The 19,249-nt window shown below is 49.3% G+C and overlaps 1 protein-coding gene across 3 annotated transcripts in view; it reads right to left on the bottom strand.

The window, feature by feature from the left end:
- Positions 1 to 1,377: 1,377 nt before the first annotated feature.
- EPHB2 (EPH receptor B2) overlaps positions 1,378 to 19,249 on the bottom strand; it is a gene marked incomplete at its 5' end in the record, with an annotated part of 138,283 nt that continues 120,411 nt past the window's right edge. For all 3 annotated transcript variants that reach the window (XM_082493605.1, XM_082493604.1, XM_082493606.1), the window contains 7 exons: positions 1,378 to 1,590; positions 7,024 to 7,179; positions 7,871 to 8,064; positions 12,198 to 12,347; positions 15,237 to 15,452; positions 16,125 to 16,372; positions 16,811 to 16,933. In XM_082493605.1, coding sequence (XP_082349731.1) covers positions 1,482 to 1,590; positions 7,024 to 7,179; positions 7,871 to 8,064; positions 12,198 to 12,347; positions 15,237 to 15,452; positions 16,125 to 16,372; positions 16,811 to 16,933 — 1,196 coding nt within the window. In that variant the 3' untranslated portion in view covers positions 1,378 to 1,481. The remainder of the gene's footprint in view (positions 1,591 to 7,023; positions 7,180 to 7,870; positions 8,065 to 12,197; positions 12,348 to 15,236; positions 15,453 to 16,124; positions 16,373 to 16,810; positions 16,934 to 19,249) is intronic.

Genomic DNA, 19,249 nt, shown 5'->3' on the forward strand with positions numbered 1-19,249 from the left:
TAGAGGACCAGGCTTACGCTGCCTTTCAGTGGTACATGCACCAATCTGACACCTTCCTAAGCAGTCAGGTATTTCCAAAGGGCTCTGACAGCCAGCTGTGGAGTCATCATCCCCCACCACAACCCATCTGCCCCACCGTCTTTCCCTCCCCCCTGCAACCCTCCCCTCCCTGGCAAACCCTCTGTGATGCTGCTCACCCTTGCACCAGCAACCCTGAATTGAGCAGGTGGTCCTTTCATCTCGGAGAACAACTAGAAACCCAACAGTTAGGAACATCTGTCAGGCCATGACAAATTGCAAAATAACAACCAACCAAAAGGGAGGAAATGTGCATATAAAAAAATTTTTCTCCTGGCACATTGTCAATAAGCTGCAATTTTTCCTTCCACAGGGAAGGGATTTAAGTTCTTGAGTGATATGATGCTTGGAGATGTCATTTCTTTTTCATTATAAAAAAAAAACAACCAACCAAAAATTTCCAACCCCAAACTCACAAACTGGTGTTAACAAAACAAGGCAAAAGGACAAATCTCCCAACAATGACAACCGAAAAATAAAGGTACACGTCAGCATTTGTAATCAAAAACTACTACATACTGTACTTGGGAAGTCTTCTGGGAAAAGATCATTGGCATCTAGTGTGGCCATCACTAAAAGTCTTGTGCATATGATATGTATGAGACAATGATGCCATTGGAGGGTGGATGGACGGACCCTTGGGAAACTGTCACTCACAAAACTGTTCCATGACAAAAGAAAATAAGAGATGTAAAAAGGATTGTTTTTCCCCATCCCCACCCCCCCCCAAGCGTTACAGATTCCTTCTCATTTGTCGGAAACAGCCTCTTCTAGTCTCAGTTTATTTATTTAAAAAAAAAAAGAGTCTTCAGTTTTTGAAGAAGTCCATCAATTTCTGAGATGCACTTGGTTCCACAGCACCAAAGAGCTTCAGCTCTCTCTCCCCCTTGATTTGCTAACAGAGGCTTTCAGGAAGGACTGCTGGCTGCAGGACATTCCCAGAGCCACCATCCCACGTGAGAAAGAGAAGTGCTTTTTGTGACCTTTCTTTGCATTCATCTTCTTGAAAAAGTCTCATTGCTCCAGCGGTGTCTGGGCCCATCTGCAGCATCCTTGTGCAAGAGGAAATAGATTAAGCTGCTCTTTTCTCTTCCTTTGGAGACTCCCATTGGTCTTGGAGCCCTTTTCAAGAATGCAATTGCTTTATTATTATTTAAAAATATTTCATAGTTGTTTATTTTAAAATAGTTGTCTTTTTTTTGTTCCCTTTTTCCATTGCTTAAATTCTAGAAGCTCTTGGCGACTTCTCATTATTGATGACAGGGCATTTCTTCCTGTTGCCATGATCCTCAGAGCAGCTGCCGGTCTCTGGTCCATGCAGAACACTCAAGACCTAGAGCTCGGACATACAGGGCAAAGGGGAGCAGGGCCTCAAGGAAGAGGAGTAGGAGGACATGTAGCTATCAAACCTCCACAGACTGAATTTGGTTCATCTGTGCTCTCATCACCTGGATACTGTTCAGAATTTTCTTCTGATGTCCTGCTAAAGTGACCCCAACTCGCAGAATGTCCCTTTGGGAGGAAAAGAAACAAACATTGCATAAATATCAGAAGACATTTTCTGACAAGCCCATGTATGAGGGTGGTGTGTAGGGAGCTGAAGTTTCCATAGATTTATTCCATGAATGCAACAAATGCATGCAAACCTGGTGAAACCTCTGTTCTTTCTCTTTGACTCTTCCTTGTTTATCCTCCCAGCCTTTGCATTTGTTACCTACCTGCAGCACCCCCAGAGTACAGGAAGCCTCAACAGAGAGCGTGAAACCAATTACCACAGGCTCTGCTCACTGCTTGTAAGTGAATTTTTTTTGTAAAGCCTTAGGTTTTCTCCTCTTGTATCATTTTGTTTCTTTCTTCACACGTTTGGATTCTCTCTCTCATTCTGTGACACAGTAACCCATTTTTTCCATCCCTGGAGACATATGAACAGGATGTGCTGCACCCTCATCAGTGTGAATATCATTCCCCCTGTGCAGATGATGGCTGTTCTTGCTACTTCTGCTTTGATCTGATGAGGCCATGAAGTGATAAACTTATGCTACTTAGAAACATCGAATCATAGGATCAATAGTTTGGGTCAGAAGGGACCTTTAAAGGCTATCTAATCTACCCTCCCCTGCTATAAGCAGGGACATTTTCAACTAGATCAGGTTGCCCAGAGACCCATCCAACCTGACCTTGAATGTTTCCAGGGATGGCACATCATAGAATCATAGAATTAGTGAGGTTGGAAGGGACCTTTAAGATCATCAAGTCCAACCGTTAACCTACCCTGATAAAAACACCACCACTTCTATCTAAACCATGTCCCTAAGCACCTCATCTACCCTTTTCTTAAACACCTCCAGGGATGGTGAATCCACCACCTCTCTGGGCAGCCTATTCCAATGTTTAATAACCCTTTCAGTGAAAAAATGCTTCCTAATATCCAATCTAAACCTGCCCTGACATAACTTGAACCCATTTCCTCTTGTCCTATCACTTGTCACCAGGGAAAAGAGGTCAGCTCCCATCTCTCTAAAACCTCCTTTCAGGTAGTTGTAGAGGGTGATAAGGTCTCCCCTCAGCCTCCTATTCTCCAGGCTAAACAACCCCAGATCCCTCAGTCGTTCCTCATAAGGTTTGTCTTCCAGACCCTTCACCAGCTTTGTAGCCCTTCTCTGGACACGCTCCAACACCTCAATGTCCTTCTTGCAGTGAGGGGCCCAAAACTGAACACAGTACTCGAGGTGAGGCCTCACCAGTGCTGAGTACAGGGGGATGATTACTTCCCTAGTCCGGCTCACCACACTATTCCTGATGCAGGCCAGGATGGTGTTGGCCTTCTTGGCTGCCTGGGCACACTGCTGGCTTGTGTTTCACCACCGTCATCGTAAACAATTTCTTCTTTATATCTAGTCTAAAATTTTAGTTTAAAACCATTGCTCCTTGTGCTATTGCTACAGGCCCCGCTAAAAAGTCCTTCCCCAGCTCTCCTGTAGACCCCCTTTAATACTGAAAGGCCACAATAAGGTGTCCCCGGAGCCTTCTCTTCTCCAGGCTGAACAACCCCAACTCTCTCAGCCTGTACTCAGAGGAGAGGTGCTCCATCCCTCGGAGCATCTCCGTGGCCTCCTCTGGCCCCACTCCAACAGGTCCATGTCCTTCTTATGTTGGGGGCCCCAGAGCTGAATGCAGTACTCCAGGTGGGGTCTCACGAGAGCGGAGTACAGGGGCAGAATCACCTCCCTTGACCTGCTGGCCATGATGTTTTTGATGCAGCCCAGGATACCATTGGCTTTCTGGGCTGCAAGTGTGTATTGCTGGCTCATGTCCAGCTTTTTATCCACCAGTACCCCCAAGTCCTTCTCCCCAGGGTTGCTCTCAATACCTTCATTCCCCAGCCTGTACTGATACTGGGGATTGCCCCAGTCCATGTGCGTGACCTTGCACTTGGCCTTATTGAACCTTGTAAGGTTCACACAGGCCCACTTCTTGAGCTTGTCCAGGTCCCTCTGGATGGCATCCCATCCCTCGGGTGTGTTAACTGCACCACTCAGCTTGCTGTTGCTGACGGTGCCCTTGATCTCACTGTCTATGTCATTGATGAAGATATTGAACAGTACTGGTCCAAATACAGACACCACTTATCACCGATCTTCATCTGGACATTGAGCCATTGACCACTATCCTCTGGATGGGAACATCCAATTGATTCCTCATCCACCTAACAGTCCACCCATCAAATCCATATCTCTCCAATTTAGAGAGAAAGGTGTTGTGGGGGACCGTGTCAAAGGCCTTACAGAAGTCCAGACAGACAACATTCATAGCTCTTCCCTTGTCCACTGATGGAGTCACTCCATCACAGAAGGCCACTAGGTTGGTCAGTCCCATAGACTTCTGTATGTTCAGGTTCCTCAGGTGGTTATGAACCTGATCTTCTCTCACGGTGGTACTTTGCTCACCCAGTCCCTGTCTTGTGGCCCATCCACTTAAGAGGTGTGGGGAGAGAGGCTGCCAGTGAAGGGTGAGGCAAAAAAGTTGTTGGGTACCTCAGCCTTCTCCTAGTCCGTTGTTACCAGTTTGCCAGTCTTGCTCTTTAGGCAGGGTACGCTTTCTTTGACCTTCCTTTTCTGGCTGACATACCTGAAACCCTTCTTATTATTCTTTGGGCCCGTGTCAAGTTCAGGTCCAGCCGCACCTTGGCCTTCCTGACCCCATCATTATAGAACCGGACAGTGTACCTATACTCTTCCCAGGATACCTGTCCCTGCTTCCACTGCCTGTGCATCTCCTGCTTGCCCTTTAGTTTGACCAGCAGGTCTCGACTCAGCCACGCTGGTCTCTTGCCTTTCTTTCCTGATTTCTTACACCCGGGGATTGAGAGCTCTTGTGCTCTATGGAAAGCATCCTTTAAGATCTGCCAGCTCTGTTCTGCTCCCTTGTCCCTAAGGGCAGTTTCCCTTTGCTAAATTATGGGAATCTAATTTTTGCACTGCTGCTATTTTTTATAGATATTAGGCATCTGGGAAAAATAAGGTCATGCCAAAAGCATGACTGTGACTCTGCGTTGGTCCTATCTGCGGTCACTCCAGCTGAGTTTGCCACTCATCTCCCTCTTGGTGGACACATCTCAGTCATGAATTCTTCTGATCAGGGAATGGCATTCATGAGATGTGTCCCGTACCTGACTCTAAGGATTTTCAGTTGCCTTTTCTACTTAGGCAATAGAAATGTTAGGAATAGACTTTTAAGGGGAAGAGTGGCAAAACCCTTGCCTGTTTTGGAGTAAAAGTCAATGGGCAAAGAAGGGTGAACAGCAGCTCCAAGGAAAGGTGGAAGAAAATCCTCTAGCGTGAAAGGCACTTAAGCTTGTATGTTTGCTTTACAGTTTGCTTAAACCTTCGTCTCTTTGGTCAAACAAAAGGAGGATGAAGAAAGAAAGCTGGGAGTGGGCGTGCCACAGATTTACACATTCTGGCTGGTGGTAACCAATTGGAGACCACCACTGGAGCATGCTTCAGCCCATGCCCTCTGAGATCAGTGTGACAGTGAACATCCAAGGCACAGCTTTGCTGCCACCCACGCTCCTTCTCAGCAAAGCAACTGGAAACCTGCTAGCACACGACACATCTCTGGCACTCAGGATAGTGCCCTTCACAGTGACTCCTTTTCCTGCCTCAGAGGCTTTCCACTCCCTCCTCTGCCCCAGCCAGATATGCCGAGCCAGGGAATTTTCATCCTTGGACGAGTTTGGCACTTTGACTTTTGCTTTTGTTCTGATTGGTAACAAACCCCAAAGTCTTCACTCATGTCTGTAAACCAGAATAATACTGTGGCTCTGCACAGCCCTATGCTTTCTAAGCTTTCCACCCTGGGCATAGATCTTTTGGTGGCCCAAGTGTCCCAGCCTGCAGACAATACAGTGAGAAACCTTTCAAGTAGGTCAGTGTTGAAAACATGTGGATTTGGTGAACTGAAGCAGTCTTCAGCGAACATTTATACTTTGCTGGCTATCCGAATTTGAAGAAAACAGTGTCTTGTGGCAATTCAGCTCCGCTTACATGATTATCTACTTCTGCAAAGACCAGGGGACATTAGAAGGTGGTTTCAAGTAACGTTGCAGCATGATTTCCCAAGGAAAAAGGACTTGGAGTCTCCTTCTTTCACTTATTATGTCCAACCAAACAGGTGAGAAACGTGGAAGGGAGCTTTGTGAAAACTGGTGGGGACATGAGCTGAGGATACCCTTGTGGCTGTGATGAAGGCACTCGGAGAGGACTTAGCAGATATTGTGAGGGACGTAGTGGGGAGCTGGGAAAAGTGGCATTTAAGAGACACTGAGCACATCTGTGAAAAAACAGACTGCTGGGGGGAACTGCCTGCAGAACTGTTTGCTGTTACAGATACTGCAAATAGCACAGCCTAGGAAGGGTTGGGTTGTGGTGCGGGTGTGATGTCCCAGTTTGGTCAAAGCTATTCTTCCTATCCTTCTGATTTTATGGACCCTCTGTTTCTTGTATGAACACAGCCTATAGTGTGCCAAAATCATCCCCAGGGCCTTGGGGTTGTACCGCAGATGTACTGAAACAGCCAGAATTGCCGTGTGAATTTCCTGGCAGCAAATAGCAACAAAAAGCCAGAAAAGGTCAGTTGGGCTGTTTGCGTGAATGGATTCTGATTCATCGGTAGATTTAAAGTGTGGAATTAGGCATCAAATCCAAAAATCTTCCTGGTTACCAGGCACTGAGACATCGTAGTACTTACAGATGGCTTTAACGCTTGGTGCTTTCTTAGGCAGGGTTTCTAAAGCTAACTGCAACCAACCACAAATCTTTCACCAGAGGCATCAAAGCCCCAGCTAGCCCCAAGGGCTTTCAAAAACGACCACGAATGGGTTTCAGCTGCCTGCTTTCTCTGAAGAACTTGCTAAAATTTTGCCACTGAGGGATGTTTTTAGTGGATGCGGGACAATTCAGAACAAATCTGAAACCATCTGGACTTTCAGAGGCCTTTCTTAGGCAGAAATTTGTTTGCAGCAAGCTTGTCTCCATCGTCAATAAACCATACATCCAAGAGGACTGTGGAGTCTACAGGTGCTCTTGAGTGGCTTGAGAATTGCCTGATGCTGGCCTGAAACCTTCATTTGTTCCATGCTGGGGTTTTGGAGACCCTCATGGGGGGTTTTCATTTTCACAGTGAGGGCATGCAGCCTGATAGCGTGGAAATGAATTCTGCAGATACAGAGTGACAGACAGACACAGTCTGGAGACAAGATAGAGCCTGCAGGACAGAGTAGTTCTGCAGGAACTGAACAGACTAGAAGCGGGTCCACAAAGCGACAAATTCTATAAAATTAAAACTACATCACGTGAAAATAAAAACTAATTCAATAACAACCAATTGCTGTTAAACTACTGAGACTTTTCCTTGTGCTTTGGGACTAGAAGCCTGGGCACTTACTCTACAGTCATCTGAGATACTACGTCAAAGGTGGTGAACCCAGCACTGGCAAAACTCTCCTTGTACTGGCTCATCTTGATGGCATCCAGCCACTCATCCACAGTGTTGAAGCTGGTATAATCTGGGATTGTGCGGTCAAGTAAGGGGAGGTTCATCCTGAAACACAGAAATGGGGAATGAGCAGAACAAGCAGCGGCAAGCATGTGCATTTCTGCAACCTGCATCAGCTGGAGGTACCTGGACCAGCATCATTCACAGTGCCTGCACCACACCCTATTAAGAAGTACCACCCAGAAAGCACTCTATTCAACTGAGTGTAGAGCATCAGAGAAGTCTTTCTGGATCAGTTTGTACAGAAGAGGTAGGAGCCATCAAAGATGATGGGATGCAGCTCAAATTCTGGCTGCACAAGGGGAGAAAGTACATTCTCATAATGAGGCCAGTGCTTCCCACAAGTTGGTGTATCCCCACCCAGTCCAGGGAAACACCATTCTGCCTGATGAGGCTTTATCTGCCTCCACTGAGTGTGTGATTGGACTACCAAAGCAACCACACCCATCCAGCAATCATGTGTACATGAAACCAAGATGCTCTTCCAACTGTGCAGGACACACTGTCCAACCCAATGTACTGTCTGTGTTCACCAGATCTAACTTGTCCAAGGAGAAGGACCAGAGTGACCATGGCATCTTTTAATGCGCTTCCTATAAAGGACCAAACAACACAGGCCAAGCTGCCTTTAAAATAGCTAGCCTAGAGAGATGCAAGGATGGTGCCCACCAGGAGGCAAAGGACAGCAGATCCGCAAATAGAAGCCAGAGGACAAGAGGAAGACCAAGATACATACCCAGAGGAAAGAGGTGCCATGGCTTTCAGGCTGTTAGGATTTCGGATCATTTTATCCAAGGTGTTGACAATTTGCCCAAATTTGGGTCTGTGGTTTCGATCCTTCTGCCAACAGTCAAGCATTAGCTGGTGCAGGGCATTTGGACAATCCATAGGCGGTGGCAACCGATAGTCCTGCTCGATAGCATTTATCACCTGCAAGAGGAGAAAAAGAGATCGATACAGTGGCAATAAAACCTATTTAATTCATAGTGTTCCTTTTCTTGGATCCTGAGGGTGACTGGGTCAACCATACTGCAGTGGGGCTGCTCTGCCCACACTTAACTGCTGCCCTTCATCTCAGCCACCTATTCTTGCAGCAACGCACTGCTCTCTAACCCCCAGCCCTCTGCACGTCATGTCATCCTGTAAGGTGATGCCAGCCTGGCTCAGCCCACACGCAGCCTTGCTGACTCCTTGTGATGAGCTACGCCCATCAGTCTCCTAATCTGGGAAAAGAGAGCATCCCGGCTACCTTGACAAGGATGTGTGAGCTCCAGACATGAGAAAGGTGAGTCAGAGAGAAGGGTTCATATTTTCAGATGGGTACACAGTGCAGAGCAACAGCTTACTGGGAGGAGAACATCCCCACACAGTGAAGGGTCTGCTCACGAGTTACAGACAGGGGAAGCTTCCCCTGTGTTTTCCTTCCTCCAGTAGTCCTTTCGACTCCTGCCAACAACCCAGCCCTTCCAGGCGACAGCGTCATGGCACGGGACGGGGCTGGGTGCGCCGAGCCAGCAGTCAGAGCTGCATATCCCCTCAGTCCGGTGTACGCGCAAACTGAAGCACACAGTGGGGAGCACCAAGACCTTGGTCAGCAGAGCCAGGCACAGGAGAACTTTGCTACAGCATGCAGAGAAGGGTTGCATCACGCCTTGCCTAAACCACGCTGCGGCTCTGTGGGCCAATGCGAGAAGGCTTTGGCTGCTGCCTGTTTGATCTCTCCTTACTGCGCCACACGACCTAGGAAAATGCCCGGTCTTGCAATGTTCAGTGGCAACAGCACATGCACAAGGGCTAGAAGATCTTCTTCAAGGGGAACCCCAACTGCCTGTCACTCTGCACCTGTAGCCCTCCGTCCTCTCCTGGGTAATCAAGGAGGATGGAGCTGCACAGCTTCTTCGGGGGGTATATTTTCCTCTGACAGAGGCATGTGACAGGCAGGCTTCTCCTACCTTCTCAGCCTTATGCATCCTATGGTCATACACACAGCACGGGCAATGAAAGGCGAGCAGGAGGAGCCATGCACACTAGAAACAGGCTTGTGCATGGCAATGAATAACAGAAGTGAGGATAAGAGCGGAACTGAGGATACTGTAGTAACCGAAATCATAGAATCATAGAATGGTTTAGGTTGGAAAGGACCTTGAAGATCATCCAGTTCCAACCCCCCTGCCGTAGGCAGGGACACCTCCCACTAGACCAGGTTGCCCAAGACCACATCCAGCCTGGCCTTGAACACCTCCAGGGATGGGGCCTCAACAACTTCTCTGGGCAACCTGTTCCAGTGCCTCACCACCCTCAAATCAGGAGTGGCATTTTGAAATAACCAACTCTCCACAGTGATCATAAAAAAGGGGAGGGAGATTGACAGAACCTCCTTCAGGGATCCAGAGGAAGGACCTCGATGCCTCTGGTTACTCTCACCATGTGATTAAGGCTGCCGTGGTTTTGTCCAGCATGTCTTGCATACTTTCAAGGACAGAAATCTGTCTGATGAGCAACCCCATGGCTGTACCACCCTCTGGGGAAGGACTAGCCATACCCATACAGCAGCATGATGAATACATTGTTGAGCAGGAAGGCTTCAGAGAGAAAATCAAGGGCAGTTGGGACTATGACAGCAGCAGGGAAGAGTTGTTAGAGGTGACACTGGAGGCGCTGCGGCAGTAGAAGGCTGCTGCTCCAAGAGAGGGTAGGTGGCAGATCCATGACAAGCAATCCAGGGTGTGAGGTGGGGCATCTGCCAGGGTTTAAGACAGACTGTGGCTTCAGGCAGAGAATGGATTGGGAGAGTGGTCCAGACACTGATGTGTGTGGCCAAGGTGCTGGGCAGGCTGACCCGAGACAGATGGGGGCTGGTACCGCTGCTGCCAAAATGTGCCAGATGGAGAGTCCTCCCTCCCCTCTACCCCCCTGGATGGACAAGACCATGGCCCACTGGGCCTGTGAAGGTCCGACCTGAGGCATCGCTGGTGTGCTTTGTGCAGCTCTCGGCTCCCGTTCAGGGCTTCTCCCAAGAGGTGCAAGCTCTAGCCTCTCCCAGCTCTCCGGAGGGCAGACCTACCCGAGACGGAGGGGAAGCACGGGGGGAGCAGGGCTGGGGAGGATCATCACGCAAGCATCAAGCGCTTGTCTCTGGCATGGACCGAATGATTTCCCACCAAGCCGCCCGCCTTGCTGCCAGCAGATGCATCCAATGAGGGGGCAGAGGCTGCACTCTCCATCTCCTCTCCCTCCCAGCCTCCCCAGGCGCTCACACCCCGGGGTCAGGAGGCTAATCTGCAGCGAATATCCACCACGCGCTCATTCGCAAGGAGGACCAGCTGCAATTAAGTGGTGACAGCTTCTGGGGCGCAATGTCCTACGGCAAAAGGAGAGGGAGAAGAGGCTGGGGCCAGGTGCCACGCAGCAGGCTGCGCCGAGGAGACCGGCACGGGCTCTGCCATCCCTGTCGGCTGAAACAGCGCTGCCACAGCACAGGGGTTGCGGCAGGAGAAACCATTGAGGGAAGAGGTCCAGAGGAGAACAAGGGAGGGGGACAGCAGAGGGCTGTGTGTGCAGAGGGATGATGAGGCAGGGAGAAGGGCAGTGACGCCTGGCTGCAGGAAATGCTTGAAACTGCAGGGGATAATGAAGCCTTAACGGGAAGGGAATTGTCCTTTCTGAGAAGGGCATACTCCTAACTCCTTTCCCTTTGGCTCAAACAATTAATGCAAAGACTTTTCTGGTAGGCCAGGAGGTGGGGGAAGGCCATGAGCCGCCAAACGTGCTAAGATATCGTTCTTCTGCTCCAGGTGTTGGGGACTCACTTAAATTTATAAATTCCTCACCAGGCACTATGGAGGAAATTGTCCCACTCTGGAGAATCCTGAAATGGCACAGATGGAGTTATATTGACTTGAAAAGGGTCTGATTTGCCATTGGGGCATGAGGAGTTGCAGGAGACAGGTGGGAGCTTGGCTCTCACTCTCCTCTTGTAAAATGGATGTGGCAGTCTGAAGGCTTCCAATGGTCTGTCCAGAGGCAGCTCTGAAACAAGCTGGAAGCCAGGCAGATGCAGTTAACATGCAGGTTTGCAAGACCCAGGCCTGCAGCAGAGGGGGAGGACAAGCTTTCTGAGCACCTGCTGCCCTGGACCTTTGTGTTAGATCCTGTGGGTTCATGAGGTGAAGACCGCATGAAGAAGGGCAGCTCTTCAGACAGACAATGTTACAAGAGACCTGGGAGCCCCACACCACAGGGGTCTTCTGGACACACATGTGCAGTTGTAGCACTCTGCATGGCACTCACTGCCACTGGACGGATGGGCTTTGACCACCCAGGTATCAGGTCAAGAAAAATAAGCAGAATGGCATTGTTATGGTAAAGGTGTGGACTGCAGACACAGGTGATCCTTGCATGGAGACAAGGGCTCATGGAAACTGCCTGGGTCCCAGGGAGCAAGGAGTGGACACAACAGTTCCACCTGAATTAGAGTAATAAAGTATTTCAAATTAAGCACATTCTGAAATACCTTGTGGTTTTGGCTTCTAGCTGTGTACAAGCTGCTTGGCTTCTTACACATCACAGTCCAAGCTAGCCATGGGAGATTTAATGACCGTCTAGTGGAAGATGTCCTTGACCATGGCAGGGGGTTTGGACTAGATGATCTTTAAAGGTCCCTTCCAACCTAAACCATTCTATGACTTTATAACAGACTTTCACCAAATGCCTGTGATCTGCCTGCTGCTCCAGGAGCTTTCAGGTCAGTGGCAGCATTTCATTTTCCACCTGCCTGCTCCCTTTCCTCCTGGGCATCTCTCTACCACTACTGAGGGCACTCACATTAACCCTGTCCTACTGCAGTGGGTGTTGGACAGTCCCTATGTTCACACAATGAAGCAGACCAGAACAAAAGCCAAAGTTATGCCCATTACTTCTCCCAAAGGTGTTGACCTTGGAGACGTCACCCACAAGAGAGAAGGCTCCAGACATGCCACAGGCCAGGTCTAGCTGTAGCCATGCTTTGGCCTTGCAATGCTCCAAATTTCAGTGTTTCTGCTCCTTGTTTCTTAAAAACTCACATCTTGATTGGTCATATCCCAGTAAGGCCGCTCGCCATACGACATCACCTCCCACATGACTATTCCATAGCTCCACACATCACTGGCAGAAGTGAATTTTCGGTACTGAATTGCCTCAGGTGCTGTCCACCGTATTGGGATCTTCCCACCCTGCAGGAAAAAAAAGCGCAAAGTAACAGAAAGAGCAAGAGTAACTGAAAAAGATGAGTGTCCCAAATCTTTGCCTCCAATATGCTGGTAAAATCCTAGAAGGAAAGGACCACGGGACTATCAGGCTTGTCTAGCCAAGTCTGGGAAACCTTCAAGGATGATGATTCCCCCCATTTGTCTGGTGAATTGTCCCAGGGCTGCACCACCCTCTTGGAGAAGAAGCTTTTCCTTTTATTCACCTTGAACGTCCCAAGCCATGGTTTTGTCTATTGCCCCTTATTATATCATCTGGTACCACTGCAAAGAGCTTGGTTCTGTCTTCTTTGTAACTGCCCTTCAAGTACTGCAGGTCACTTGCAGGTGTCCCCTCAGGCTCCTCTTCATCATATTAAACAAGCCCGCTCTTCCACCTGCCTACTGCTATAGCCATTTCGGCAAGACAAAATGCCCTTTGTGCTAGTAAGGCCTTTTGTAGAAAAATGAATGGCTATGAATGTAAAAAAATCCAAACTGATCCCCTTTGAATCTCCCTCCATCCTTTTGCTGTCACCTAGCTATTTCCAGAGCTGAATAAAAGGAATTAGAACACCATCCTCTTCGGCTTTCTACATCTGTAGACTCTTTGAAGTCATCATCCTCTTGAGCTGACGTCCTCCTGTGTCAGTCTGTATGTTGATATATACATGATCCAGCAGTTTTTGAACCTGCCTGTTTCTGGAGACAGGCAGGGTGAACATCTTATTTAGAATGGCATGCTTGGTCACTGGTGGAAAATGGGATGGACTGAGTGGGCACTAGGGTCTTCCGTGACCCTGCTGGGCAACAGCAGCTCGGTAAAAATCAGGACTCACCGCTCCCATAGAAGAGTTATGCACAAAAGTGCTCAAGAGTGGCATACGCAGCATGGGACCACAGGGATTGCAATGCTCTGCTTAAGCCTTTGCAGCCTCCTGATTTTCCACCAGGGTCTTTGGACTTGAGCCATGCACAACTCAAGGGACCTTCTGAAGGGAAAATCTTCCCCTGTGCTGAAAAATAAGCAAAATTGTCTGTGTTTTGTGGCTGTGAGAAGATTAAGGAACATTATATTTTGTCAATGAATAGCTACCATGTCTTATTAAGGGTCTCCTAGGACTTAATGGGACTCAGGCACTATACATGCTAGAATAATGAAAAAAAGATAAAGTTCCTTAATCTTCTCACAGCCACAAACCTCAGACAAAGTATTTTGTTTTCCACAAGAGGGGGAGACCAAGCATTCCATACCAAACATGATGACTTCTCCATCAGGCATACTCTTAACAGACCTCCTGACAAGCAGGGGATTTAAAAAATGGCTAAAAAAGTAGAAATTAGACTGGGTATATTTGAGGGATCCCTGTGGGAACTCACTTCAGTGAGAGATCCCACCTCTCTGGTGATCTGACCTAGAGCTTCACCACCCTGTCGGAGAAGGAGAGTTTCCTAAGGTCCAGCATGAACCTCCCAAGCCAAAGTTTGTGACTGTTGCCCATCCATGGACACAGGTCTCTGGGATAATCATAGTAAGAAAGCCAGTCACGCATCTTGCGATGTTTGAGGACGGTGCATTTTGAAGAGGAAGATACTATTACTTCTGGTACTCTGTTACAGTGAGTGCACATTCTATCATTATAGATAATATATGTCCTGCTACAGTGCCCACAGTTCAAGAAGAAGAAATTAGAGATGACAGGGAGAAAAGCTACAGGCACAATAACAGGAATAGAAAACAGCAGTAAACATCAGAGGCTCCCAAGTGTTTAGCTTAACAACGGGAGAATTAATTGGATGTGAGGATCATGTTGTGAGAAATAAAAGTTGCTAATGTTTCTAAAAGACATAGGATGACCGTATAAGATCGAATGGTTGATGTTTGAAGCTAGAGAACTTCAGATTAGAATAAAAGTGCACATTTTTAAGTGTTTGTTAGGTATTCAACTACTGTTACAATTCACTAAGAGCTATGCCAGACATCTCATCACTGGCAGCTTCAAAAGATCTGGGAGAGATGATTTCCTACAGTTCATGCCCCAGCTCTATCAACACTTATTTCTAAGTCCTGTCATAGGCATTGTATTTAGGCATTGATCCTGGAGCATCATTGTGGAGCGACACTACGCCGTTGCAAACAATGGTATTTATGAGCACTCCTGGTTGTAATTGTACTGAACAACAACCAAGTCTTCAAATTATCCTTTGGTCCCGATGCACGTTCTGTAGCCTGAGACAGGCCATGAGTCCTTGGTGGCACTTGTGTCACTGGCACCGTGGTATTCCTGGGAAGCTGTTACATCATCAGGAAGCCATTTCTGGGAATGTTTCTCCATCTAATTCAGAAAGACTCTGGAAGATCAGTATGTAGTACCACAGGGCTTCACCCAGCACGCATCCACACTTCAGTCTGTCATTCCTGGGACTGAGCCAGTGACATGAGATCAAAAAGGATCACGGCCTCCCAGACAGCAGGGCAACACAACTGGACAGGGACGGTTAAAAAAAAAAAAAGATCGAGACTTGCTGCTCTGGTAACAAATCTGCTGAGGAAGCGTCCCTTGGCCAGTCCATGCTGGACGGATATAATGCGTCATCCCAACTAAGGGGACATGTATATGTTTGCAGACATGTTTGGAAGAGGCTCAGCTATCCACAGCAATGACCATAGGGCCTATCAACAGCTGCTGGACAACTGGACCAGACCTTGCAAGAGAAAATCTTCCTTGGTTCATTCCACTGGTCTTTCCCATCAGGCTCCTTATTTCCATTGTTGGCACCCTGATATAGTGCTCCCCACGTCAAGGGAGGATCTCCCCCTCTCCCTCTTTCTTTCCTTCACCACCCATTCCTCCCCCTCTGGAAGAGCAGCTTTACCAATGCGCTGGTGTAGGTGGGATCAGAGGTGTCGTCCTCCAGAAAACGGGAGAGGCCGAAGTCGGACACTTTGCAGACCAGGTTGCTGTTCACCAGGATGTTGCGGGCAGCCAGGTCCCGGTGCACGTAGTTCATATCGGCCAGGTACTTCATGCCTGCCGCGATGCCCCGCAACATGCCCACCAGCTGGATCACTGTGAACTGCCCGTCGTTTTGCTTAGGGGAAGAGAGGGGAAAAGTCCACATGAGAGGAGCAAATTCACAGCCCGCCATGGTCCAACAAACAGCCAGTAGCCTCTTTCTACACCGCATGTCAAGACACAGCTATGCCACGAGTAAGTTCCCTCTCAAAGGAAGAGGATGGAGAGTGGAGAGCTCACAGGGGCTAGAAGTCACCCTCAAACACCCTATGGGCATCACTACCAATGGCTGCTGTCATCCAAAAGTAGCAGATCTGCCACGTCTTGCACAGGAGGGTTCAGAAGGGGCAATCTATCCCTATTAAGCAGGCTATTTCCCACAGTCAATTAACCATTTCAAACTCAGACCTATAAATATTTAGACAGAGCAGCTGGAGGTGAAGTCTTGCTGTGTTAAAGCTACGTCAGACTGTTCCTCCATCTCCACAGAGACAGAGGTTGTAAATGCATCTGTGTGCAGGCGTACCAGTAGGCACAGCCTTTTGCTAGCATGAGCGGACAGACACACGTAAGAGATGACAGCTTTGGTGCCACCTCCACCTTTGTTCCTGAGACACAGACCTCCGGATTATGCAGCAGCTACCCCAGTGGCAGGGGACACTGAGCAGTGGAGGGCACTGTTACACTGGCACAGTCCTCCTCTGGCCCAAAACAATGTCTGGGTCTGCATGCTCCTGGGATCTCATACCCGCAAGAAGGAGTCCAGTGAGCCATTCTCCATGAACTCAGTAATGATCATGACCGGTGAACTCTTGGTCACCACTCCCTCCAGGTGGATGACGTTGGGGTGATCGAACTGCCCCATGATGCTGGCTTCGCTCAGGAAGTCCCTTCTCTGCTTCTCCGTGTAACCAGACTTCAAGGTCTTGATGGCCACAAAGATCTCTCTTTTGCCAGGAAGCTTGAGATGCCCACTGCACACCTCACCAAACTCCCCTGTGAAGAGAGGGAGGGAACCAGTCAGGGCTTGTCAGCCTCCCAGACCTCTGTCTTTCTCCCCAAGGGACCCTGCTCCCATAGGCTCCAGCCGTGCCCTCCCTGCATGCCCCTGAGCAGACCACCCACCGCCTATCTGCTCTGTGCTTCCTCCCTCACTCCACACCAAAGACCTCCTTTCAGGTAGACTCATCATTGGCGAGGAGCACTGGACGCTGGACACAATGGGGCACATGGGAATTCCTTGTCTCCAGCATTGGATGCGCTTGCTCCTCCAGCACTGGACCAGCTTGCTCCTGCTAGTCTAGGCTGGGGCTAAGTGTAAGACCTTACTGACACTATTCTTCCCCATACGTGTAAGGCTAAATCGTCACCAAAACCTGAAACCGCAAAGGAGACTGCGGCTGAGGGTCAGCCAGGTATTCACGATTCACCTACCTGCCCCAATCACCTGCTCGATTTTGACACAAGAGATATCAATTTCTTTTGCAAATTCTCTGACAGCCTCATTGGGATCTTCGTAGGTGAACGGATCGATATAAATCTTCATCCCTGGAGTCACTGCATAAAGGTGAGGGAGAGAGTCAGACAGACAGATGTAAATGGAACACCTGATGGCCGGCACCGAGGAAAAGAGAAGCCAATTTGTGTGAGGGTCTTTTTGACCTCAGCAAGTCGCATAATCAAGGGCATGAGGCAGACACAGCAAAGCAGTTTGAGAAAGAACATGCAGACCCATGTTTGCACAGGAATATTAAAGCTGGATTATAATGAATATTGGCCCATAAGTCATTGCTGGGGCAGTGGAGGGCTACATCATTAGCTAGGACTGCAAACAGTGACCACAGAGAACCACACATCCTCTGCAGCAGGATTCAGCTTTAGCAGATCCAGAGGACAAGAAAGAGAAGCATTTGCTTTTGTGAGATGGGGCATAGGCACGTCAATGTCACACCACGCTCTCCATGCTGCAATACTGCAAGAGGACCATCTGCTCCATGGGCCTCCTCTGCGTGCTGCTTCCTCAACACACCATCCCACCAGAGGCATGGTGGAGGAGGAGACCTGGGCTCAGCGCTCAAGACAGGAGGTGGTGAAGGTCTGCCTTGGGATGTAAACTGAGGCACATGCTGCTTTTGGTTGTCTACATAGAGATCTGTAGGGGAGGCAGCTCTAGGTGCTCGGCACTACTGACACACCAACCAAGCCAGATTGACTCCTCCACGGGGGTGCCTGTCCCTCTGCCAGGGGCAGTGCAAGCAGGACGGACAGGCCACTCTGCCCCCCCGTTCTCCTGACAGATAACCCTTGTGTGAGGATGGGTTCCCTCATGGTAGCTTCAACACGGCCAAGACAAGCTGTAGGGCACACTGGGGAAATTGCAAAAGCCAAGCTCTTCCTGCGAGGCGGACCAGAAGACACGGTGATATGCTTACGTGAAAGGCAGTGGCCATGAGACCTGGTGAGGTGGGACTGCTGATGCCACATCACACGCTACCTACACCGCGGGACAGCTCTTACCTGCAGTCCTGCAGTTCTCCCCTTTCTATACTCGTTTTGCTGGCCTCCAGCTTGCTCCAAAATTGGGGATATTTGGAGAGCAGAGCTCCCAGCTCACTAAATAAGGAGCCCAACACAGAACCAGAGGCACAACTCCCAGCTCCACCTGCAGGACGCTGGTAGGATTCAGGGGAGACGCTGCAATGCCTTCAGGCTCCCTGAGCCTTGGCAATTTGCTAACCATAAGCTGTAGCCTCTCCACAGCAAGCACTGCTGGGGAGCTGAGCAGGGACTGTGCCTTGGACCGGTGTCCTGAGTGACGGCGTGGCTAAAAGGCACCCCAGGCCCGTTATCAGTTCATCTGCACCCGGTGGCATCGAGCCTGTTCCAACAGTTGTGAAGGCACAGCTATTAATGCCATCCCAGCCTGAAGCTGTCATGTTCTGCACCAGACCCCAGGAGAAAGTGTGAATGTATGTTTACACATGCAGCACGGACTGACAAACAACCGAGAGCTGCATTTACATAATCTTTCTTGAAGAGTGTCATTTTTTCCTGGGAAGTTAAAGCAACGCAGCCGACACGCTGCTGCTCCGGCACAGGGCTGTAGCTGAGTGCCCTGCCTTTTGGGAAATGTTCTCCAGGTAAATGCAAAAGCAACAGTGAGTCCTGTGCTGAAACCCTACCAATGTCCAGTTCTGGACCCCCCAGTTGAAGAAAGACAAGGAACTACTGGAGAGTCCAGCGGAGGCTGTGGAGATGCTCAGGGCACTGGAGCATCTCCCTGATGAGGGAAGGCTGAGAGCCCCGGGGCTGTTCAGCCTGGAGAGGAGAAGGCTGAGAGGGGATCTCATCAACGCTTATCAATATCTAAAGGGCGGGTGTCAAGAGGATGGGGCCACTCTTTTCTGTGGCGCCCAGCGACAGGACATGGGGCAATGGGCACAAACTGGAACATGGGAGATTCCATCTCAACAAGAGGAAAAACTTCTTTCCTGTGAGGGTGGCAGAGCACTGGCATGGGCTGCCCAGAGAGGTGGTGGAGTCTCCTTCTCTGGAGATATTCCAAACCTGCCTCGATGCATTCCTGCTCTGGGTGACCCTGCTCTGGCAGGGGGTTGGACAGGGTGAGCTCCAGAGGTCCCTTCCAACCCCCGCCATTCTGTGATTATGTGATTCTATGATGTTTTCCATTTTCTGAGCAAGAACCAGGTCTGTACAGGAGCAAGGTAGAAAAAGGACGGAAATCCTGAAGCTGCAAGTGTAACACGAGGTAAATAACAACTGAGATTCGAACAAAGCAGGATTATAGCGACAGGTCTCTGGTGAGGGAGGAGAAAGGCGTTGCAGAGGGCACGCGGCCAGGGGTTAAGGAGG

Source organism: Vanellus vanellus (genome assembly GCF_965231255.1).
Source record: "Vanellus vanellus genome assembly, chromosome: 20".
Taxonomy (NCBI): domain Eukaryota; kingdom Metazoa; phylum Chordata; class Aves; order Charadriiformes; family Charadriidae; genus Vanellus; species Vanellus vanellus.